The following is a 25746-nucleotide window of genomic DNA, read 5'->3' on the forward strand; positions in this document are numbered from 1 at the left end:
CACGCGGTAGGACCGGGTTCGATCCCCCGTGAAACTTTTTTTTATAATATTTTCTGATGTTTACATTTCTTTTTTTTTTTTTTTTACAATTATCACTGAAGAAACAAACAAAAATAAGAAACAAATGTTGTGGACGACACGTCGCTGAATTAAATGGTATGGGATTTCCTTTTTGACACCTGCGAACTCAATGTAATCACTTTCCACAAAATGCAAGGAGCATATAAATCAGGTAGCGTCCGCTTTCCGAGGTGCCCGTAAATGGTCTACAGGAAATGCAGCCAGCCATTGGCCCCGATCCCGTTGATCTTTCGGAAACTCTGTCGCACAATGCCACTTCTGTTTCGGACGCAGGACATGTGAGCCAGCTCTTCACGCAACATCTTGGGTGTATTCTTTTCGGAGCCGATCAAAATTCACCACGGGCACTCACTACTCATCTCCAACTCCTCAATGTACAAAACAACTCATCTTGGAGCACAGAACAACGAGCGGAACATACATAACTGCAAAAGAATCCCACGGCGAACAGTTCCCGTACGCCGCATGTCGTCTGCTACAAAAAGAAGAAAGACAAAAAAAAAAAAAAAAAAAAAAAGAAAACACGGTCGGGTGTAGCCACGTGACTTCCGCCACTCCACTCTCTTCTCTCCACTTCTCCGACCTCCGTCGGGTTTCGGTTTCGGTTTCGAGCAGTTGCGTCTTTTGGCTTTATTAAAAAAATACGCTACTCTGTTGCAAAATATTAATTGGGTAGTCCTCCGACACCATAATGAAGCGCCTGGCAAAAAATGAAAAATATTTTTTGGGGGGTGTCAGTGTCCCTTTAACGAACACCACAGCGCGCGGCAGCAGCCAAAAAAATTATTCTCTTGTAATAAATCTTTGTGTGTAGCCAGTAAATAACGCTGAAAAATATAGCTAATAAGTGATGTTGAAAAGCGGACATTGACGAGCAGGGACTAAACCTGGGAGCTGCTGTTAAAGCAGTTGGTGCTCTGCCACGAGTCATTTGTGTTTCACAACAGACCCTTCCTGTGGAATATAGCAACCAAAGGAAAGTTTGCGCAGCGGTAATCTTTGAAACCGCGGTTGGACATATACACTGTCATAGGAAGTAATCCTTCGCTCGCAATTTTTCAGCACTGATATGTAGCGTTTGAAAAGACATACTGTGCAAGTACGTGCTCTCTCATTTTTAACTTCCCTATAGATTGCTAGGTTTGACATTTTCTCACTGTATCGAAACTCCGGGCATTAACTTCAGATAAATTCTAGCACTTCTCTTTAGTGTAAATTGCACATTCAATGGCAAAACAATGTTAGTCTTTTTCTTTTGTCAAAATACATTAGTGCACGCAAATTTAGCCCACGCTGGCTCTAATATATAGCACGTTGCTTCGGTTTACAAAAGAAGGTTTTTGTATAGTTTACCACCCCCGTCCGCCAAAACTCCAGTACCTCGCGCTTGCAACGCTACCGAGATGATGGCACACCCACCTTTTAATACGCGTTGGAACTGCTAGAACACCAACAAAAGAATTGGCTACTTCCGGCTTTTCCCGAGGTCGTTCCAGATGAATGCAATTTATAATGCCTCTTTGCGCTCTTTTTTTCAGGCACTGCCAGGAGACCGCCAGAGTGTCACAGGGCATCAAGTTGTCACGTCATGGTGTCATATGACATCCCCGTCTTACGTGATATTCTGGCTTCACATGACGTCACAGAGGACCTATACATGTTAGGCATTTGGATTGACTGGGATGACAACAGAACGTCGCAGACACCGTCACGTCTTCGAGGCTACATCTGAGGTCGCAAAAACCTTAAAAGCTGAAACTCAAAACGTCCTGTATTTAAAATTATTCCCGTCCTGATTAACATTTTAGATTTGCTTAACTGCACACTAGCAGTTGTGTCCACTCGTGCCAGCGCAACCGCTCACGTCAGCTTGGCCCGAGCGGTTTCGCATCTCTCTAGACAAGGAGCTCTTGCCCGTCGCCAGCGGCAGCAAATTGCTGGTAGTTGTAACCCACCTCGCTGGCTCTTCAACACTGCCTGTTTTAAATTCGTCTCAGAGTAGTGCAATGCCATCTTATGCTGAAAGTTGCGGTTAGAAGGGGGCAGAACGCCGCAACGCCTCTGTTTTGAGAGCTACCATTTCATATTTGACTTCCGCGGGGTTGGTTACCCAATCTATTTCCTAAGAATGACGTGCCCACTTAAAACCTAAAGCACGGTTTGGGTTCTGCGCTTGCGGGGTGGCGACGACGCTATTTTTTTTTTTTTTTTTTTGTACGCGATCTTGAGTAAGAAGCGAAAGTATGCAGACCAGTTGATTAGGAAACGTCATAGTCTATACTAAACATTTTAGTGAAAAACCCGAGACTGAGGGAAAACAGACGACGACAAGAAAGAGAAGGAGAACTTCTCAAACACACCTAAACCTTTATTGAGAAAAACACCCTTTATATACGACTGGAAGAAGAAGGAAGGAAAGGGAACCCTTCTTTATATCACCTCTCTCCACAAAAGGTACGACATCAACTCTCTCTACTAAAGGCACGACACCGGACCTCTACCAATGGGGTCAAACCAACAAAAGAACTGACAGCACCAACGATGACACATCCAAAAAAAAAAAAACGCTGGGAAATTAACAGATTGCACTGGACCTTTCACTGAGAAAGTCAGCTATAAAACGACACACACACACAAAAAAAAAAGAAGGTTTACAATATCATTAGAGATTTAGAAATCGCTTATATTCCCCATCTAAAGACAATGAAGGCTTGTTCACTGCACTCCCATGCTTCGTTATTGCGTTTGACTCTTTCAACAGGTACTTGTGGTCGTTTTTTCCTTTTACAATTGTGGTGGTAGAGTTTCACAAAGGCACGCAATTCCTACACTCCTGAATATGCTTGGACACATCGGAATACGGATCCTTGTTTTTTACACAACGTTTATGTTCACCTAGTCTATCATTGATACAACGCTTCGTTTCACCTATATAGGTCTAACGAAGTTTGATGTTTAATATACACCAGCTCAACTGCGCCCTTACGTTCTGCTCATAGTCTATACCCTGAGACACGGAGAAATTGAATAAAAGATAAGACGACACAAAATCTGAACGCACCTGGGTATATTCGCAAGGAAACAAAACTTTATGACAGTCCACAAAGAGAGAAAAGAGGGAAGCCTGAAGACATGCCCTCGCAAAGCTTTTGTGGAACTAACCCAGAAAGATTGACCTCCAACCCAGACACCACAACACCAGCAGACACCATCTGCCAATGTTCCCGACATGAACCCAGCTGCGTGTTATATTTTGTGACATATTGTGCGTTCATTTATTTCGTCGCGTCTCAGGTTTTAGATTATTACACTTCGGCAACTTAATATTATAAATGAAAAATTGTTCGTTACTTCAAGGCTGCTGAAGCATACTTGGATGGAAATGTACGTAATTTGTTTTAAACAGTCTGTTCTTCAGAATATATTAGGTTATTATAACAAAACTATTAAATCTACTGTACTCAAAAAAAAAATAGTAATTTCACGGTGCTTTCAAACTTTTCACATTTCTCCCGATTTAGTGCGAAGATAATGACGAAACAAAGAAAGCGTGTGCTTTAATTTACAAAACAGTTTGTCGCCAACAGGAAGCTTTTTGTTTTTCTTCTTTTGTGGTAGAACAATGGAAAGTTATATTTGACCGAACAACTTCATTCACATGTCACCAAATTGCTTCTCGAATACACCTTTCTGCCCTAATGAACCTTTCGAGTACACCGCGGTTGATTCTATTTGCGTTTTATGGCCGTAGTTTGCATTCCCGTACACTCTCCTTGAATTAACTTTTTCAATATACAAATAAATAAAATCCCATCCTTAACATGAGTCTTCGTGCTGGAAATATTTATATATATATTTAATGTGTTGGTTAGTTGGGAATTGACCTTTCCGTAAATATGTGGTGCCCCAACGTCCGCTGTTTGCATTGTGACGTTCAGATGTACAGCTGCAACGGAAAAAGAGTAGCACAAGTGACCGATGACCGGAGCGGCAAAATAGCGAGACGCGGCGCAATTGTTCCGGAGCGCGCCGATAGCAAGAGTGACAGTCACGTTCCATGTCTCAACGCGGGGGTGGCCGGCAGAAAATTTAGGAATAAGACAGCATTCGAAATACGGGCTTTAGGATGGGCTGCTTTTTGTCGGCCACCCCCGCGTTGAGACATGGAACGTGACTGCACTCTCGCTATCGGCGCGCTCGGGAACAATAGCACCGCGTGTCGCCATTTTGCTGCTCCGAGCGTCGGTCACTTGTGCTACTCTTTTCCGTTGCAGCTGTACAGCACGTAAAATTATCCAAAAAGCGAAGTCAAGGTAGACGTTGGTTTAACAGTTCGTGATTTTAGAACGCAGAGAAGGCGGAATGAAAGGAAAAAAAAAAAAACAGAGTATGTGAGGACCTTGTTTTCCGTTCGCTTAATATTTTTGTCTCTTCTGAGCTGTTAACAATAAGAAAGAATGAATCGTGCCGCTACCGGGATATATGAAGCTTTGGAGACGGCACAAGCGTAGATTTGAGCAGCCTAACAATTCCCCCGTTGCAGGCTTCTGTGAATTTTTAGACCGATCTTTTGATTTAACTGCCGGTACGTTTGGTGTTGTACATAGCATATTCATCTGATAAGTGGTGGAACGTCACAAACATTTTGGTCGTACGTAGTGTAAAAACGTTGACTTAATAGCAACCTGTAGAACAAGTGCGCTTGCTTAAGAGCCAGAGTGTAACTTAATATATTCATGGAATTTTTAATACATGCAGTTTTCGTCTATCGTGAACAGTGCACGACTTTTCACTCCGTACAACACTCATTCAGATGCAGTAATCGTCAGATGATTACTAGGGTAAAAACTCATCATGACAGAATTTTATGTGCGTCAAATCAACTTGTGTTTCCATTCCGAAATCGCTATCACACTGTTAGCGCGATCCTGGAAGACGACGAAAAAAACTCGTGAGGTCCGTGCCACCATCCGCAGTCGCCCTCATGGCAAGCGTACGTGCCTCACGCTAATTATGTTTCTTATTTTTCCTCCGGTCCTAGTGTTCCCGACGAGGTTCTCGCAATACGTATTGTGAAGAACAAATCCTAAAATCAATAATGGTTATAAAATCTAACACAGCAGAGTTTGATCTAGAATTTTTATCAGGGAAATAGTTGGAACAAAAGTGACAACGATTAATTTACATACTAGGTGTTGCCTTCTTTTGATCAGAAGAGGCTGTATTTTCATCTGTTTTATGCCCAATCATATGGAATACTAGAGTGTCTGCCGCATTTCTTGTTCGTTGCTGGTCAATAAAATTAACCGGAAGCAGACATTTGCAAGAACACAAGAAGTATTCGATATTTTATGCCCGTGAGTGATGTCACAATTAGTTAAAATTAGAGAATAATAGACAAATATTGTAGTGGTATTAGACAATCTTCAAAATGTAAATTATTGTTCTGAAGAGAAATAGAACACAAGGACATAAATGCAGTACGTGTGCGAACATTTATCCAATACAGTAATTCTCTGACTTACCACAGCATTGTACATCATGTTTTCCATTGCCAGAGCTACGATGTTGTATTTGAGTACGGTGTACCAGACGGTGCCTTGATAGAAGTCTCCAGCGTTGAAGAAGAACGGGTTCCTTTCGGAATCCTTTAATTCCCTCACCTAAAAGGGCAAGATGTGTTTTTTTTATAAACTTAGTCTGCTAATTTGATACCTGTTTTATTTTAAGTGTACTGCGACTCATATTGAAAATATACTTTTTTGGCTTAGTTTAAAAAAAAAAGGCTGGAAATTTGTCATGAAACAGTTAATGGAATGTCACCCAGAAGTACACTCAAAATAAAGGTTTCTTGGAGGGGAAAAAAAACCAATCACGATTTGAATTATTAGTTTACAACTACAAGATATGTAATTGCGTTCTTATATTGTTCTCAAGATATATCTGAAAGAAATGATTTTTCAAACATTGTAAGCTTTTCAGTTAAACTACGGCTCTTTATCTTTTTTCACCAACAACTGAGAAGGTTTTTCTTTCTTACAAACAACATTACGTATAATAAATGATTAATTATGGTCAGCGTTATCGACCGCAGTGGACGTCAGGTATAGTGGTAATTAGCAAATTATTCACCTAGAATTAACTAATTATCTATCGAAACATTTTCGTTAGCCGCTACATTTCAATCCCAAATGTGTCGGCGACCTTCAAAATATTACAATTTTATTACTGTAAACGAGTTATTTTTCGCGAGAACCTAACTTTCGCGAATTTCGCGAATCGCTTACAATTCACGAAAAATAGATCCCGCGAACAATTCTGGTAAAATGCTCACCAATTGGAATTTGGATTAGGATCCCACCGCGCCGCGAAAATTAGAATTCGCGAGATATCCCGAAACTTCAGCTTTGATCTAAATCGCGAAATATTGAGCCCGCAAAATATTGAACCCGCAAAATATTGAGCCCGCGAAATATTGAGCCCGTGAAAAATATGTCTTTAACAATACTTGAATTGAAACGACCTTATTATGCTCCGACGTATTCTTTCTCGCGAATTTAGGCTGCCATGAGTCCCCCATGCCTTACGCGATGACTAACTTCTCGCGCAAGCTGCAGAGGCTGATACTGCTCACGGGTGGAACTTACGCCGCTCTTTTGAGCCGGTTTACGTTATCTCGGTCTTCTCAGTGATTATTAGTTTCTCATGGAATATCGCAGAGCGAACTTTCGTTGTGTTGATTGTAGCCGCTATACCATATTTTGACGACGTGCAACAGATCTTTAATTAAAATATACCAGCTAAGGTAAATATTTCGAAAGCAAATGTGTGGATATTAGAGTGGATCACCTTCCACCTGACCGTGCAAAAAAGGTGTGGTAGTTAAAGTACCCAATACACTTCTAATCTAAACGTTTATTGGGTTGACCGAACGTTGTAATGACGACGGGCAGCGAGAGAAGCATCATCGGGCGATTGGCCGTCACCGTCACATTCCAGTACGTGCATCGCCAGACACCGTTAGTGCAAACAAGCGATCGCGTTTTTTTCTGTGTTTTTTTTTTTAGGTTCTAAAGGCTTAACGACTGCTGTGGGGCGGATTGAGTAATCGGAACATTAACATATCTACTAAATTATGATTCCCGCCATTGTCTTTTCAAACTAATATATCAAAACAGCGCCCATGTTGGCTTCGTGCTAACAGTATCGCCGTCATGGCTCAACGCTGTTTGTGCAAATATGACATCGGCGATTTTTCTTTTTTGCGTTAGTGCATTTTGTGATCACTTTTCCACTGACCGCTAGATTTCATTAAAGTTTTATTATGGGGATCGAGGGACAAAAAGCACTATAGTCACTGACAAAGTGAAAACAGCAAGGTGTCTCCTTCGAACACCATGCCCCCAGCACGCGCTCCATGCCTTCGACAATGCTTTGGCAGATCACCCACACTCGAGGTGCGCGAGACTCCATAGCGTTGTCGAAGGTATGACGCGTGCTGGAGGCGTGACAGCGGAAGCTTCTTTTGTCGTTCTCCCCTTGTCAATGACTTTGATTAGCCATTAACAGTATCGTGATATGTATGAAGCATTTGCATTAGTTTAAAGTCAAGAGCATTTGCGTTCCGAACGTGATCTGCGGCATGTTGAGTTTGGCGTGGCAATTACACGTATTAATAAAATCCACATCAACCGAGCAAGGTAATCAGTGTGCACCACTTGGAGAGGCTTTGCCACAATGCGCTTTAGAGAAGACACAAGTCTCGAAAATCAAATGACACAGGAACGGTTCATTCGAGTAGAGAGCGAGCGGAATGAACGCAATAATGATGACCACAAATGTATAACTCTCCGATGGTTACAAAATCGTGTTCATGTCTCAAAACGCCAATGTTACGAACATCTAATGGCTGGTCTGGTGGTGATTCATATCAACAAGCGTTGGTTACCGAATTGAATGCCGTGGATATGCTTCTGCTAGATAAATGAACCGGCCTTGCCTTTGGTGGCTTCATCACGTTCGTCCATGATAGCTTGTGCGCGATGCATGCAACTACATGGTTCAGCAAGAACTAGCGGTGACCAGTCGTCGTTGATTTCGTAATGACTCGGTTGATGTTGCGAAAAAAACTCCTACCTCATTTTGAGCAATTATCGTCAGCAGAACATATCTATGCTACAGAAACCAGTTAGCGTGTGTAGAGTCTCAGACATCGTGAACTGATGGGGCTGAAAACTCGAGCCGCCACTATGGAAGGATGACAAACAATACTCGTGAAAGAGTGGTACGAGCGTGCGTGCGCGCGCGCGTATTTCTTTAGAAGAACGCGCGCGTGGCGGATATTTGAGCATAAATTAAGCTATACTTTTGGCGAGTTTCGATTACACGCAATCTTTTTAGCTATTGTGTCCACTTTGTTTTATTTTCTTAAACTTTGTGAAAAAGTGCAGAAAGCTGCGTTGCAAATTGTTTCAGTGAACGCGTAATAAAGTGTTCCTGGAATAAAAAAAATGAAGCTGTTCAAATGCATTAGGGTTTATTTTCGGTCGTTTTTCGTGGTTCATTTGAAGCGGTCCTTAAAACTATCATACGATATTCAATAGGTGTCGCCCCTTGTGCCTTTTGGCTCCATTCATTCTATCATTTCTGATGTGTGTTCCGAAGTATCACACAATATACCTTAAGTGTGTAAAAAATTTATTAACCCCTTTTTTAATATATAATAAAATAAAATAAATAACAGGTGTACGAAAATTGCACCATATGAGGGTTTTAGATCATAACAACCTATTTTAGGGTGTTTCAACTCCACACGTTTTTTTAAGCATGTTCAATATTTCAGCACTTTTTTAGGGTGTTTCGGAACACAAATAAAGGTGCTCCCTGTGGGACAAGCCATTTAAACCAATAAGGGTTTAAAAACGTTATGTATGAAGCATAACAAATAATCACGCACGCATAATGCATCCACGGCACATGCTGGAGACCCAAAATTTTTAAGCATGAAAAAACATTTTACAAGGAGCCCCTTGTAGTACCCGAAGTGATCGCGAGTGAAGGGGTTTATCACAACGCAATGAAACCCGAGTCACGGAAAGGTGGAAGTGGGTGCAGTGCGTTGGGTTAGTTCTCTCTTTAGGGAACGTATAGGGCAGCTAGTGACCATGTGTATTTCGTGGTGGCAACTTTCAGCTGCGTCTGACACGGTCTTGTGTACCGCCTTTTTGTTCCTGTGTCTCAGGTTTTGTTATGTTGCCTCATATTCACCAGCTAACCGGCACCCTCAATCTTCGTTCAGGTTTATCGCGCCCACTAATCTATCTGGTGTCTCCCGTGCTAAGCCGGGACGTCACACGGCCACTGCGATATTCGTTGGTGCTCTATAATCTGCCCGGTAAAGTTGTGCGATTATGTGAGGAGGTACTGCTAAGGCGTCATGCTTCGGGAGCCAGATGCGCGCGCCGACGGTCGCCTGTTCCCACAGACTCCCGCAAAGGCTCGTTCACACAGCTGCGTCGACTGCGCTGCGCTGCGTTGCGTCGTGCAGCACTGCGCCTCCCCACTGGTTCGTCGAAAGGGTCGCCATAGCAACAGCTCGACGCAAGCAGTCTTAACAAGACGCAAGTGGTTCTTGCCGCACTCCAACACAATTGAGTGCGCGATCCTTAATTAAGTCATACCTGCTCTCGCGGCTTGCCCTCTCCATCACATCGCTTTAAATGCTTCAAGAAAAGCCGCAGGGCTGCGGGTCACACGGTTCGGAGCAGGAGCGGATCTAGAACTCCGTTTTTTTTTCTTTTTTGTTGGGGGGGGGGGGGGGGGGGGCGGAAAATTTGTTCTTTCTTGTGCACCGGGGGGTTCACCCATGTCAAATTGCCCTTCGAGAAGGTGGGAGGGGGGGGATCGACTTTGTCGGGGGGGAGGGGGGGGGGGGGCGGCCGCCCCAGTCACCCCCCCCCCCCCCCTTGGATCCGCCCCTGGTTCGGGGTTCGATTCCCACTGGGCCGCTTGGAAACTCGCTTGTTACAATTACTTGCGCCTAATTATAAGGGCGTATAATATTATATGAATAATTACGTGTTATTTTCGGATACTTAAGCCTATCTGATATAGGCTGGGGGGACCGGCTGCCGAGTGTATTAGCGCCCCGCAGCTCTGACCACGTGTAGCGAAAGCTCGCGCTGCAGAATCAGGGATCCTGGGTTCAATCTCCACTCCCGCTCATTCGATCTGGATGAGCGTCGCACCACATTAAAGTCGTGTATCACGACTACGTGATGCACGTTAAAAACACCAGGTTACGTGTGGTATTCCACTGAAAAATTTGTTTTATCTACAGCGTAAACCAGTATTGCCTTTCCTAAAATCAGGCACTCTTACGCCGGCTAAGCGCAAACATCAAATTTGTTCTCTGTTGCAATAGGCTGTGTGTGCTTTATGTTACCTTAACTTGCATGTAACGCTTCTTCGTCACACTAGAGCGAGCCGCATTTTTTATAAAGTCCCTCACATAAACGGAATTCACGCTTAAAATAAAAGCGCTAAATTTAAACGCAATTTTATTTTTTTTTTTCTTAGGAACGCTTTTTTTTTTTTGAGCCAGCGATTTTGCTCTCCGTGCCCAGTGCTCGCAATCAACGCCCCGCTTCCCTTATGAGGGGGAAAGAAATCGTTTCGGACGACGTCGAAATGAAAACCTGTGCTCTATGATGGACATTGCAAGAATAAGCTTTGATTCTTGTGTTCACCTCCGTCATACGAAGAATGCATTACGACACACATTATTGACACGCTTTTGCTACGGGGATCTGGACCGTTAGTACAAATATGAAATCTAATACAAACCCAAACCATAAAACTCCTCCAAACTAAATTTTGTGTTCGCAACGCCTTAAGCTGTTGCACGCATTTAATACCATTCTAAAATAATTTGTTTTATAGTTCTCGATGAAGTCCAGCGAATTTCTAAGTTAAAGTATACATTTATGTTCTAGTAATGCATAGTAAATTACTAAAGTATAGCGAAACAAATAGCGCGAAAGTATACTTTTCTTGATTAGGTTCATGGGCGGACACCAGTACGACATCAAATGTGCTTCTTTGTGATGAGTCGATTTCGCGAGAAAAATTTCACCCGCGTTCTATCAAACAACTTGCATAAACAAGGTGCTTCACACACGGCTGAATAAAGTAATAGTAACTAGTGACATGTTGCCCTTTGTTGAAATATGCCACAGGAGGTGCCAAAATAAAAAAAAAATGAAATCTTGTTAGCGCTATTTAGTGGCGAAGTTAGGCTGTTTTATGTCCGCCGTACCGAAACAAAGACAAATATTCATAAGCTTCACGAACGAGAAGACATCTAAGTGTTGCGCACTTTTTCTGCAACCTCGCGACATTTCGATAACACGACACTGCCATATCGGTTCAGGATAACTCACTCAATTCGGGGAGGTACCAAAGGTTTCATTAGGATAATGCACTCTACTCTGTTCATTTGCGTTAGACAGCGCGCATTCAGCGCCAAATCGTCCCCTATCAGCGTTAACAGACAGCGTCTGAAAGACCGTATGTGTATCGCGCTGTCCACGCTGTCGCGCTTTTGTAGTACACCGAGGGAGAGGGCTGCCGCCGAAACGCGGGGCACCGAATTCGCCAAAACAACAGAAACGGCCGTCTACGGTGTCCCGAATACTGTCCGCGGCGACAGATGGCGGCAGCCACTCCTCTCAGTTCAGAAGAGAAATCTTCGAGGCTGTGCGTGCCCAGCCGCTCTAACTACGTAAAAGCAGTCGGTTCCAATGCCATTGCGTTTTTGCGGATTAAAGGCCCGTTCACACTGTTGCAACCGAGTACGACCGAGAGAGACGAGACTTGTTGAAACCTCTTAAAATTTTCTTAGGACGAGACAACACGCTGGCACGCTGGCGCCATCTATGCAGTGACCCTGCCACTGCATTTCACAAGAGCGAAGGTTTTGCGGGGTTTCCGAGGTCAAATTTGCGTAATGCCTATAAGAAAGGCTCGTTTATAACGTTGACATAAGTTTTTTTGAGCCAAGAAAGAAAAGATAATGCGCGAGAGAAACAGAAAATATGCCGGACCGCCAAGTTTACACTGCTACCCAATAAATGGCGCCATTGTGTCCTCTCGTTGTAAGAGGTTTCAAGGAACTCAGTTTTAAAAGGTCGCAAGAGTGTGAACGGGTTTTAAGATGCATTCACTAGCAAAGTATATAAATGTACTCGCGTGACTTTGTTCTTTCCCCTTGCTCCTCCACGTTATTTTTTTTTTTTTTTAAGAAAACGTTGCGCTCTCCTTAGTATATGAGATACTGTTACTAAGACGGCGACATGCAGCTTCCTGAAATCTAAATACGATACTCCGTTCCACCTTCAGTCCGAGCGCACTGGACGCCACGAGCTATCCCAGCCGATCCAGCGCCGGGAGAAAATCGCGTGACCTGCCGGTTAGGCAGAGCGCCACAGAGAGCTCAAGGTCACAAGACACTCTCTCAACGCTGGATTGGCTGGGTTAGCTCCTAGCGTCTGTTGCGTTCGGACTGAAGGTGAAACGGAATATAGTGCTTGCCCTTTTGCGCAGGCAATTCGGTCGTATTTGTTCGGGCCAAATCACCGGTTTGTCTATATTTCTCTATCAGATATATACAGGTGTGTTTTTCCCTACATACAACATATTTAGAAAAAAAGGCTCGGTGACTCTTACATTGCTTTAGCTGATGGGCTCGGTAGACGTGTGACGGAGCCAGATTTATCACTATCCATTGGTGAATTAACTAAAATTGTCGAATGAACTTTTTAAGTATTGGTTTAAAGGGTCGTATTTCAATTTCAGTTTTAAAGACAGTCACCAATACTGGCTAGATCAATTTATAGGATTGGTGAAAAGCCAATGATATTTATAAGTATATTTCTTCAAACGTTTTCGCATGTTTGTCCGCAGATCAGAAAGTGCAGGCATAAAAGCGCGCCTGATGGGTGGATTGGGATTGCCCTAAATAATGCGAAGAAGAGAGACTGCCTCTTCGAGGTTATCTAGGGAGCGTTCGTTCAACGCTTCATCCTACCACGCGCTGCCAAGAAGAGAAAGAGGAGACCGGCACGGGTAAGTCACTATTGTACCTGGAAAATGAGGAGCGCTTCGTGCGCGTACTTTTTGAATTGCCGACAAACATTCAAAAACGTATCGCTAAATATCTCAGACAATTGTCTTCTTGCAAATTTTATAGGGACTTATCATTAGTAGTGATTGCCTTTAGCCACAATTGGTACACGACTCATAAAACCAATTATTATTACGCAATTTTAGTTCATTAGCTGACAGACTGTGATGAATATTGCCCGTCTAACGTCCGCCGAGCGCGTAAAAAACGCAGTGAAGACCACATCCAAATAAGGGTCACCCATTTATTTATTTTTTTCATTTCTGTATATGGTACAGGTAAAAACAAAAACAGCCTGAATATCATAATCATTCACATAAGTGACGGAGGCGAGGACGATCCCCAACCTCTCTTTTTCTGTTTCTTAACGAGCTGCCCTGAAGCTGCGTAGCGGACGAATTGCGCAAGAAAGTAGCGCACTCGTCTCTTGTTATTGCGAAGCTGTCTGTCGTCATCTTCGTAACATTATGTATGGGTGAAGATGAGTAAATAACAACTAATGGGCGGATGAAGCCACCAAGAATAAAACGCCTAGTCCCAAAGATATTATATAAGTATACGCTTAATACGACATTTCGAACGAGGACCCACTCGAAACGTCCACTATACTACCCATATTCGAAATAGGGCAGGCCACGTCTTCCTCTTAAGTTTTCTTCTGTATAGTTGATACATATTGTAAAAACGCTCATGGAATTTTCCCTCTTCATCTCCATACATAAAGTTTCGTCATGACCATAAGCACTATCATCATCGATTATCTTTACACTGGTGCCTTCTTCAGACCTGCTCCAGCTGGCGCGTCTTTTCTTGAATTTTTGAGAATAGCCTTTCATTAAATTCGACGCTGATACCGCTGGTCTCGTCCACACATAATGCTACACTATACGCAGGGTGTTTCACAAAACGCTGACCAAATGTTTCCTGCGAAAAGTACGCACCTCACACGAAAAAGGTGGTGTCTTATTTTTTAAAGCAAATGTGCAGGGGAGCTGGTTGAGTATCGACATTATTTTAACCCTGGACAGTGGAGACAAGGAGGACAACTCGACACAGATCTCCAAACAAGATCTGTGTCGTGTTGCCCTTCTTGACCCCGCTCTCTAGGGTTAAAATAGTGTCTTACTGATCTTTGTTAGTGGGAGCATTTGAAAGAAAATGATAACGTTCGGCATAATAATGACAATAATAATAATTGTTCCACAAACAGCCTTAAACCTAAAACGTTGCGCACTCTCAGACCAGAAGAAAACACGAACACAGAGAAAAGTGACACGCAAAGTAATAATCATGCACACACTAATGGCTCGATTGCTCGTCGAAAAATGTTCTTGCCACCTAATACAGATTGGTTTAGATTGCTACATTCGTGTTGCATTCGTGAAATTGACGAGGTATGAAAAATAAACAAGGAATAAAAAGAACATTGAGAGTACTGAACCACAGAATGTTGCTGCAGCGTTTCTGGAATGTGACCTGCAACGTTACATGCATGTGGCTAATGACCAAAAAATTCCGTATTGCTAGAACGTTACCTGGAAACATTGCACTGTGTTGGGGTGGAAAGTGATCATTCCACAGTGATTGTTTTAGTAGTCCCATGGGGCAATTTGTGAAGTGTATTAATCTACTGGAGCCTTTGCATTCACCCCAGCAGACTCTGCTGAGCTACAATTCCCAATTGAAAAAGGAGGAACTATAGAGGGGGTGTTTTGAAATGTTATCTGGAAGCTAATGTTCTCTATGTTATTTCCATCAGGGTGCTCAGCAACCGAGCGGACTCTCGTGGAGTACATAAAGTCCAGTGCAATCCTTCTATACTCCAGGGATGGTTAATTGGCTTCTACATACAAACTAGGTATTGGGAAACTGCTGAACGCACCAAGAACTAATCGGAACCCCTGATGGTGAATTGGGTCCAACATCTTTTAAGCCTATGCCTTGGCTCAACCATATACTGTGCAGCCATAATCAAGCAGGAAACAAACTACAGGGCGATATACGCAAAATAAACAAAGTTGGTTTGAGCCCCATGACACATTCGATAAGGCCTTAAAAATGTTGAGATGTTGAAGACATTTCAGTTTTAGACTTCCAATGTGTTGAATGAAAGTCACTTTTGATTCAAATATGAGATCCAGAAACTTGTATTCTCTTTTTATGGAAATTTGACTGCCGCACATACTCAAAGACGAATCATGGCAAATTCCACGCCGACAAAAAAAACAAGCACGTGCTTTTTTTTTTTTTTTTTTTTTGGGGGGGGGGGGGGGGGGGCAAAAATCTAAAACTATTTCTATCAGCCCATTTGGTCAAGTTTTTTTACCGTGAGTTAAACCAGACGTTCACAAATCGTCAAGATACAGGACGAGACGGAGTTCTGCATGTCGTCAACATATATAGAAAATTGTACTGAAGGTGGTATTACAAGAGCGTTAAGTTCAACTTAAGGATGAAAAGAGTGACACTAAGCACGCCTCCCTGGAGGACTTTATCCTCCTGGATGCTCTCTGGAAAGTGTTGTCCCCAGCTTCACACAAAAAGTACGGTGCTCCAAGTAACTTTGGATGGCAGCTAACATGCAACCTCGAACACCGAAACTGAACAAGTCTTGCAATACGCCAAAATGGCTGACCATGTCATGTGCCTCCTCTGAATCAAAGAAAACAACAAAAAATCGAAGACGTTTACAACCCCTGTAACGGGGAATTTCTTCCGCTAAATTTTGCGGGGAAATTTTTGTGCTAGAATCAGTGGAATTTTTTTCCACTAAATTTAGCGGGCAAATTTTGCTAAGTTTAGCGGAAAATTTTTCCCATTGAATTTAGCGGGGAACTGTTTCCGCTAAATTTAGCGCGGGGAATTTTTCCAGCTAAATTTGGCGGGAAAAGTTTTACACTAAATTTAGCGAGAAACTTTTTCCGCTAAATTTAGCAAATTTTTTTCGCTAAATACAGCGGGAAATCTTTCCCGTTAAAATTAGCGGGGAAATTTTCCCGCTAACTTCAGCGGGAATATTTTTCACCTAATTTAGTGGGACAAATTTTCTGCTAAATTTAACGGGGAAATTTTTCGCTAAGTTTAGCGGGGAATTCTTTCCGCTAACTTTAGCGGGAAATATTTTCCGCTAAATTTAGCGGCGAATTTTTCCCGCTAAATTTTCATTTTTCATTCTTTCTCTCGTGACCAGCGACGTCACGAGGGTCACCAGTGAAGTCGCGAGGGTCACCAGTGACGTCGGGAGTGCAACGAGTGACGTCATGAGGGTTACGAGTGACATCACGGGGGTCACCAGTGACGTCACGAGGGCCACAAATGATGTCACGAGAATCACCAGTATCGTGACGAGGGCCACCAGTGACATCATGAAAGTCACCAGTGACATCACGAGTGACGGAACAACGGTCACGAGTGACTTCACAAGTGACGTCACGAGGGTCACCAGTAACATCACGAGGGTCACGTGTGACGCCCCGAGGGCCACCACTAACGTAACGAAGTTCACCAGTGACGTCACTGGTGACATCACGAGGGTCACGCGAGACGTCACATTTTTTTTCTCGTGACCAGCGACGTCACGAGGGTCGCAAGTGACGTAATGAGGGCATACCTCGGCAAACCTCACTCATGAGGGCCCTCACTCACCCTCACTCACCCTCATCTTCACAGGTGAGGTGAGGGTGAGTGAGTGTCTGAACCAGGAAAATTCATGAGTGTGAGGGTGAGTGAGGGCCGTGAGGGCCGTGAGGGCGGTGAGGGCCGTGAGGGCTGTGAGGGCGGTGAGGGCCGTAAGGGCCGTGAGGGCTGTGAGGGCCGTGAGGGCGGTGAGGGCCGTGAGGGTCGTGAGGGCCATGAGGGCCATGAGGGCGGTGAGGGCCATGAGTGCGTGAGGGGCGTGAGGGCGGTGAGTGGCGTGAGGGCCATGAGTGCATGAGTGTGTGAGGGCGGTGAGTGCGTGAGGGGTGTGAGGGCCATGAGTGCGTGAGGGCAGTGAGTGGCATGAGAGGCGTGAGGGCCGTGAGGGCGGTGAGTGCATGAGGTGGTGTGAGGGCGGTGAGTGCGTGAGGCCCCCCTTCAGATCGAGCATCTTTCTCAGCAATTTTGGTGTCCATGGCGGGTTGTTCTCTAGGTTTCCCTAGATCGACACGAATTGCGGAGATCGGGTCCGGCTCGAAATAAGAAAGCAACTCGGAGCAATTCGAATACGTTTGAAGCGGCTGCATCTAATCAGGGACGCAAAATTTTCACGTGATACCTCGTGCCGGTGATGATGACACCGAAAGACTTGGTTCTCGTTTGAAATCGATCGTTTTTTGGAAATAAACTGTTTCAGAAAGGTGCATTAGTATTCTTAACGAGATTTAAATGCATAAAAACACGTTTATAACGCGTAATTGTGTCTAAATAGTGCAAGAAAAATAAAATGTTATGATGACGATGGCAAATTGCAGCAATTGGTTGCTGCGTGTGATCGCGGGCGGCGCGTGTTGCTGGTGTTGCGACGTAAAGTTTCTGGGCGAAATTGCCCCATCTGAAGCTGGCCTGAGTGGCGTGAGGGCCATGAGTGGCGTGAGGGCGGTGAGTGGCGTGAGAGCCGTGAGGGCGGTGAGGGCCGTGAGGGCGGTGAGGGCCGTGAGGGCGGTGAGGGCGGTGAGGGCCGTGAGGGCGGTGAGTGGCGTGAGGGCTATGAGTGCGTGAGGGCCGTGAGGGCGGTGAGGGCGGTGAGGACGGTGAGGGCTATGAGTGCGTCAGGGCCGTGAGGGCGGTGAGGGCGGTGAGGGCGGTGAGGGCCGTGGGGGCGGTGAGTGGCGTGAGGGCGGTGAGTGGCGTGAGGGCCATGAGTGAGTGAGGGGCGTGAGGGCCGTGTGGGTGGTGAGGGGCGTGAGGGCCGTGAGGGGCATGAGGGCGGTGAGGGCGGTGAGTGCGTGAGGGCCGTGAGGTTCAGTGAGGGTGAGTGAAGTGCTGAAGGTGAGTGTAACTGTGAGGGTGAGGGTGAGTGAGGGGCTGAAGGTGAGTGTAGCTGTGAGGGTGAGGGTGAGTGAGGGGCTTAGGTGAGTGTGGATGTGAGGGTGAGGATGAGTGAGGGGCTTAGGTGAGTGTGGCTGTGAGGGTGAGGGCGAGTGAGGGCGACCTAAAATGCCGACCTCTGAATGAGGGTCACCAGTGACGTCACAAAGGCCACGATTGACGTCACAATGTTCACGAGTGACGCCACGAGGGTGCCGAGTGACGTCACGAGGGTCACGAGCGTCACAAGGGACGTCACGAGTGACGTCACGAGCGTCATAAGTGACGTCTCGAGGCTCACCAGTGACGTTGCGAGGGTCACGAGTGACGTCACGAGGGTGATGTGGGACGTTGCGGGGGTCACGTGGGACGTCATGAGGGTCACAAGTGACGTCACCTTCGTTAAATCACACGGGCATGCCCTCCCCCCCCTCCTCCTCAAGATCTGCGCTCTAATTGGGCATTACAGGGAATAAACGTCTTTCATTTTTTACAGCGCAGCTCTGAGCGCCCATTTCCGGCTTGAGCGGAGTCGCCCTCGGCGTAACCGCGCGCTTCATTATGGGAGGTTTTCTGTAATGACGTCACAAGGGACGTCACCGCGGGTTGCATTATGAATAAATTTCCCCGCTAAAATTAGCGGAAACAATTTTCCGCTAAATTTAGCCGAACAATCTTCCCACTAAACTTAGCGGAGAAATGTCCCAGCTATACATAGCGGAGAACTTTCCCTGTTAAATTTAGCCGGAAAAAATCACCGCTATACTTAGCGGGCGGAAAAAATTCTCCGCTAATTTGGCGAGAAACATTTCCCTCCAAGTTTAGCTTCCCGCTAAATTTAGCAGAAATCTTTCTTTTGATAAATTTTAGCGGGGACAATTCCCCGCTAAATTTAGCGGGAAAAGTTCCTCGCTAAAAAATTTCATGCTAACGATAGCGGGGAATTTAGCGGAAAAATCTCTCTGCTGTATTTAGTGGGAATGTTTTCCTCCATATTTAGCGGGAAAATTTCCCAGCTAAATTTAGCTAAAAAGTTTCCTCGCAAAAGATTTGCCCACTAAATTTATTAGAAACATTTTTCCGGTAAATTTAGCGAAAAAATATTCCGCTAAACTTAGCAGCGAAATTTTTCCGCTATATTTGGCGGAAAAACGTTTCCGCTAAATTTAGCGGGACAATTTCTTTGCAAAGTTTAGCGGAACAACTTTCCCACAAAATGCAGCGGGGAATTTAGCGGGAAATTTAGCAAAAGTTTCCCGCTAAAGGGGAGGCGAGCAGGAGAGGAGGAGGGGAGGGTACGGATGAGGAGGAGGGGCATTTCTCCTCTCCGTACCTTCCCCTCCTCCACCTCAAGAGCTGCACTCAAATTCGACGTTACAGTGGACTGTAAACCTCTTTCATTTTTCTCTCCAAATGAAACGTAGGTTTCTTATTAATTAACTACTTCGTAGTCTTGGAAATGCAGCTAGTTAAAGGGATGCTTAACCTAGCTTTGAATATCGCAAAATAAGGCCTCAGCAGGGTTTAACAGGGCGCTACGAACTCCGAAACATTACTCATACATCGATATCTCAAACGCATGACCATATCTTAAGAAACGAAGGGCGCGATCAAATGGGTACTGCGACGTCACGGTCTTCCTGGAATAGTTAAGAATGAGGGGAACCGGCTTTGCTTCTCTCCTCCTCGCTGCGATTTCCTGCTCGACGGGACAAAGCTTTGAGGAGAGGGAATAAGGATCGTGGCGTTCCCTGTCTCGTCAGCTGTGTTCAGTCTCGCACTTTTCCAAAGCTACGCCCAACCATTACAGATATCGCTGTATCAGTGATGTTTTGGAGTTTTGCAGGGTCCCGCATATTCCTCCGGCCTTTTTTTTTTTTTTTTTGAGCTCTAAATTTTTGTTGAGCATGGCTTTTTAAGCTATAAGGTACCTGCAGATAAGTTTCTAGGCTGTCGGATGAAGAAACTCAAGCATATTATAATTAATTCTATCTGGTCCAAAGGCAGGCTGCTTGGATGAAAGAAGTGCCATTTGAAGTTGAAGCAGTGTGTATGAATCATTATGTGGTTCTCGCACAGCCCCGGATGTGGTCACAGTAATGTTTTTCTGCCTGCAGCGTGTATGGCTAGAAAGTTTGTGTTTAATGTTCGAAACTCGATAGAAATTTGAAGTGCTCACCAAGTATGTCTGCTTGTTCTTCCCGACTCGGTGTGCATATTTGATTTCGACTTAAAGGGATACTTCAACGAAATTTCGGTGCTCATTTTTTGGTCTATATGTGCTCAAAAAAGCAGCATCACATCGAACATACCAATATCTTGTTAAAAAGTCGCGAAAAAGAATTTTAAAACGAATTAAACGATTAGCAAAGAGCACCTGGTGGATGTCGCTAACGCCTCGCTTGTTATGCCCGTCTAGGAACCTTGACAGCTAGTGACGGAGGTTGTCTCGCCTCCGGCCACGACGAGAGAAGAGCGGCAGGAGGAACTCCCCTCTTCCCGAGAATGCCTTTTGTGTGTCGCAGAAGTAGCTATTGTCCCCCTACAAGATTACAGAAGATTAACCCGTCACTCAAAATTCGTACAAAAGCAGCCGTTTCGGTGGCTGGAACGACTAGGCCATCCTCTCGACGTCAGCCTCGCCGTAGCTTTGCTCGTCCTGAGACGACCTACGTCACGATTGCGTTGGATGTCACGTGGTCTCCGCTGGGCCTTCTCCGAGCGCTTGCCAGAGTGGGCCGTTTATAACGAAAAATACAGCCACCAGGCTTGAAATAGAAACGTGTCATTGTCATTTACGGATATTGTGGATCATATTTAACCTATTTATGAACACGACGGGAATATTTTAAATTTAGTTGAAGTATCCCTTTAAGAGTGGGACAGAAAGTGCCACGTGAAAACTATCGATTTTACGCACTTTGTATTAAACTTCGTTCAGAGATGCACTGCTAATAACAAAGGAAGCACAACCTCTTAAGTTTTGCGCTTAGCGTGCCTTTGAATATACTTCGCCTGTTCCCTAATTCTTTTGAAATTAATAATGTTTTTCGATTTAGGATATCACATTAAAATTGTCCACGATTTTTTTTTTTGGGGGGGGCATTTTGGCAGTCTGCGGTCCCTACGGCTTTGGCATTTTAGGAAGTTGGTTGGACGTCATCGGTATGGCAATAATTGTAGCTTCCAAGGTGTGTTTTGTGAGATAGTCTGTTGCTTCACCGCTAGAGAGCTGAGGTAGAGATGAAACAGCTAAAAGAGGAGATGATTGCTTAAAGCATGCTTAGTCAGCTTTTCTTTTAAATTACACCGAGGTGAATGCAATGAAGGTGTGACGTGAGGATTGTTCAACTCTAAAATGAGTGGAAAGTGATCACTTCTATACGAATCGGGATGAGCTTCCACGAAAGCAATGGTAATATTACTGGGTGACAAATGGACAGGTCCCTAGAAGTATGAGTATGAGTGGTATAACTAAACTATTTAGGTTTATTTGTGTTAAGTATACACAATCCCGAGAAAAAAAAAATAAAACGTTCTAGGAGAGCCCCTCTGGGATCCCCAAGACCACTCCACCACGCGGGATTTTGTGCATTAGAAATTCCTAAAAGTAAAAAAGGCGGAAGCAGCTGACTATGAATGCCTTAGAGCTCTTTAGTATCTAGCTGATAACTGTGGAGTATATATAAAGAACAAAAATGTAATTATACAATCTAACAAACTTCATCCAGCAAAGTCTGCAATGCCACTGAACGTTGCACAAGTGCAAGGGCTTCTGATGAAAGAGCTGCTTGTACCCGATCCTTGCGAAACACTTGGAAGTACTTTAATATGTTTGTATGGCTCGCTTTCAGATGTGTTTCTTACAAGCAAAGTGGAATGCGGTCATGATCATCAAGCAGCTGGCTCACAACATCCTATTTAGGCAAGAAGCCTCTTCAGGTCAACCGAAGAAACAAATACATTCCAAGGTCAAATTGATATATATATATATATATATATATATATATATATATATATATATATATATATATAGAAGAAAAGAACCCTTAGTGAAAACAGCAACAACGGACGATCTAGTCTTTGACGTTTCGGCCGGAGTCCGGCCTTCGTCAGGAAGATATATATATATATATATATATATATATATATATATATATATATATTATTGTGGGATTCGCTCCCGATTGCCGGCACAAAAAGAAAAAAAGAAAAAGCTCGGGCTCGGCGTTTTGCGCGCAACGTGCGCGCCAGCCAGGTGAGGCTCAGGCGCACGCTCGGGCGGCCAGTCAGTCGTTCACCGCAAGCAAAAAGTAAAGGTGTGTGTTTTGAGATCTGCCTGGTTGGCCCTTCTTTCGGGTGAGCAGTAGCGCCGAACCCTACATTATATATATACAGGGTGTTTCAGAAAACGTAGGCCAAATCGCTCCTGCAAAAACTAAGCATCATACAGAAAAAAAGGTTGGTGCCGTGTTGCGTCTGCCTAAGAGCCCATTTAAAAAAAAAAAAAAGTAACGTTCAGAAAAAAAAGTTTTTTTCGAAGTTTTTTAGAAAGTAACTTTTTCTTTGTTCATTTGAAGGCCATAGTTTCAAGTAGAAACTTATTGGGCATCATCAATAACCCCTGTATCAACACTCTCTAGACGAGTATAAAGCATGCCGAGCATTTGCCATGTTTTGAAAAACCCTTCAATTCTGAAGCGTACTCTGGTTTCGGATTCTTATCCAAGCGCATCTCGGCGGCAGCTGTCCTGGGGCCCTAATCTGGACAGTTGGCGAGAAAGCCGGCGAGAAATCCGGCGGCTATGATTGGCCGGCGGCAAGGTCAAGTGTGGCATTGGCCAATCGCGGCCGCCAGATTTCTCGCCGTCGTTTTCGCCAAGCGTCCAGCTTAGGGCCCCTGCCCTCCAACGGCTGAAGCGCGGAACCAAGACCAGGCCAAAAGTAAAAGCTCAATCTTGCAATGGCATGCCCTTTTGAACGGCGAGGCGTTCCTTACCGCCCTGGCCACGCGCGCACGCTACACTTCCTTGTTTTTTTTGTTTTTTTATTTGTTTTTTTTTGTTTGCTTTTTTGTATACGACAGAGGGAAGGAAGGCGGGCGGGCGGGCGAGCTAGGCTATCCTTCATTTCACCTTAGGTCCGGCCACGGCAGATGTTATGAGCAGAAGGGCCAATCAAACAGCGTAAAAAGCGTAACGTCATGGCGTGCTCTCTGCGCTTGACTAGCCGGCGAAGGAGCATGCACAGAGAGACGGCGAATACCGGCTGGTCCTATCAACTACAGAGAGCACGCCATGATGTTGTGCTTCTTTTGCTCTTCGATTGGCCCTTCGGCTCATAACATCGGCCGCTCTCGGACTGAAGCTGAAACGAAGTATAGCGCATTGTCTGGCTTTGGTTCTGCACTTCGGCCGTCGGAGGGCAGGACAACTGCCGCCAAGAAGCCCTTGGATAAGAACCCGAAACCGGTGTACGCGTCAGAATTGAAGGGTTTTTCAAAACATAATTAAATGCTCGGCATGCTTTATACTTGTCTAACAAGGGTTGATATAGGGGTTATTGATGATGCCCAGTAAGTTTCTACCTGAAATTATGGCCTTCAAATTAACATATAAAAAGTTACTTTTTAAAAACAAAACAAAAACTATTTTTCTAAACATTATTATTTTTTCTAAATAGGCTCTTGGGCAGACACCAACACGGCATCAACTTTTTTTTCTGTGTGATGTTTAGATTTCGCAGGAGCTATTTTGCCTGCGTTCTCTTATACACCCTGTACATGCAGGTACAAGGCTGGGGCTAGATTAGAGACGGAAAAATCGCGCGGGCGCCTTACTGCAGCCGCTAGTCTTGTACCTGTTCCACGAGTGGTTACGTACGTTTCTCACGCGCTCAAAGTCTTTTTGAAAATTACTGATTTAGTGGTTTTCGATGACGCTGAGCATGTTTCTAACTGGAACTTTATGCCCATTTTAATTCATTAAAAAGTTGATTAACGAATATTAATTAATTAGACGACTTATCGCAAAGATTAGCCACCGACACAATGCCCCCCTTGCCGTATAACTCACCTGCACAAACCGCATAAGTGTAACGTTCACGTTTTTTTAAAACAAATCTGTTAATAAAAAACGTCCTCCGTATATATATATATATATATATATATACAGTCTTTAGTTATTTTATTGCAGCCTACTGAGTTCCATGTATTCATTCGTGCGAACTTTTGAAATTTGTAGCCTAATTTTAAGTTCGTAAATATAAAAAATGGACTTAATTGAGCACTTACGCTGCGTCTTCCATTGTCTCAAATTCAAAATAATATTCATCCGCTAATCAACGAAAACGTATTGCCTAAGCTTTGCTCTGGTCATCTGTTACGAAGAAATAAAATAAAACGTACCTTTGTGACAATTCTGGGCACTCCCCCATAGCATTTGTTCTCCTTTGCCTTTTTCTCAGAGCAATTGGCGCCTCTTATGTCACTTTGAAGAAAATGTGAGTGAATATCATTAGTGTGGAGTACTGTTATATTAAAGACCTCCTCTGAAGTCGATGGCGCCGCGCTTGATATAGCAAACAAAGACCAAAAGAAAAAACTCTTCATGATGCCGGGAGTCCGGCAGCTCATCGGTTTCAATCCTGTGAATTAAGATCGGCGTTTCGAGCGCCTCCCTATAAACTCACGAGCTCAGAAGAGAAAGTGATGACGAAAGTTCAACAGCTCCACATGCGTGCAGCCATATATACAACAGCTGGACGCAAGGATTTTGGATAAAAAACAAAAAAAAAATTTAAATCGCTTTTTGCGAACTTAGTTGGAAGCGGGGAATGTCAGCTTCGCCATCAGAAAATACCACGGGTTAGCCACGCTTTAATGCAGCCGGTTCCGGTCGTGCTGCTCTTTTCTCGAAAAATAACTACGATATTTGTTCTCGACTGAAATTTTTTTCTGGTCGTATCTATGAGCCAACAGTAGTTTAAAAAAAAGATTACCGATTCGCCAGCAGGGTAATATTTAGCTATAGCTCAGAGTTTGTAACATGTATCGAGAAAAAAAAAATTACTTCCAAGAGAAATTCCTCAGGTGTATAATAAACAAAAAATTTGTTGCAAAATTATACAGGCTATATTTCGATGGGTTTAGATGCCAAACCGGAAATAGCCGGAAACAACCAAGCTAGAACATTTCACTTAAAAGAGGTTGTGGTAGGGTTGCCTTGCTGCATGCCCATCCGGGAGGAACAACACGAAGCCGGGGTTTCCAAAACGAGAGACTACATTTATTAAAGTAACAGGAATGAATTGTTAGTATCAACGTAAAACATTTCCGGAGCGTTCGAACGGCACGCCTCCGTGGCCACGGTCCGTCTTCCCCTTTCTGTGGGCGCGTGCCCTCTTTTATAGGCTTCTGTGCCTGTCCTATATGTGCGCTATTGCGCGCCTCGGCCGTTGTCCAGTTTGGGCATTCG

The 25746-nt window shown here is 44.3% G+C and overlaps 1 protein-coding gene across 1 annotated transcript in view; it reads right to left on the minus strand.

Annotated features, from left to right (window-relative positions):
* Positions 1 to 24905, minus strand: part of LOC8036860 (protein 5NUC) — a 75226-nt gene extending 50321 nt beyond the window's left edge. Inside the window, exons 1-2 of the mRNA XM_040216984.1 lie at positions 24678 to 24905; positions 5607 to 5744 (exon numbers count right to left, since the gene is read on the minus strand). Of these exons, the coding sequence (XP_040072918.1) occupies positions 5607 to 5744; positions 24678 to 24905 (366 nt within the window). The remainder of the gene's footprint in view (positions 1 to 5606; positions 5745 to 24677) is intronic.
* Positions 24906 to 25746: the final 841 nt, after the last annotated feature.

Source organism: Ixodes scapularis, unplaced genomic scaffold (assembly GCF_016920785.2).
Source record: "Ixodes scapularis isolate PalLabHiFi unplaced genomic scaffold, ASM1692078v2 PGA_scaffold2__306_contigs__length_199485367, whole genome shotgun sequence".
Taxonomy (NCBI): Eukaryota; Metazoa; Arthropoda; class Arachnida; order Ixodida; family Ixodidae; genus Ixodes; species Ixodes scapularis.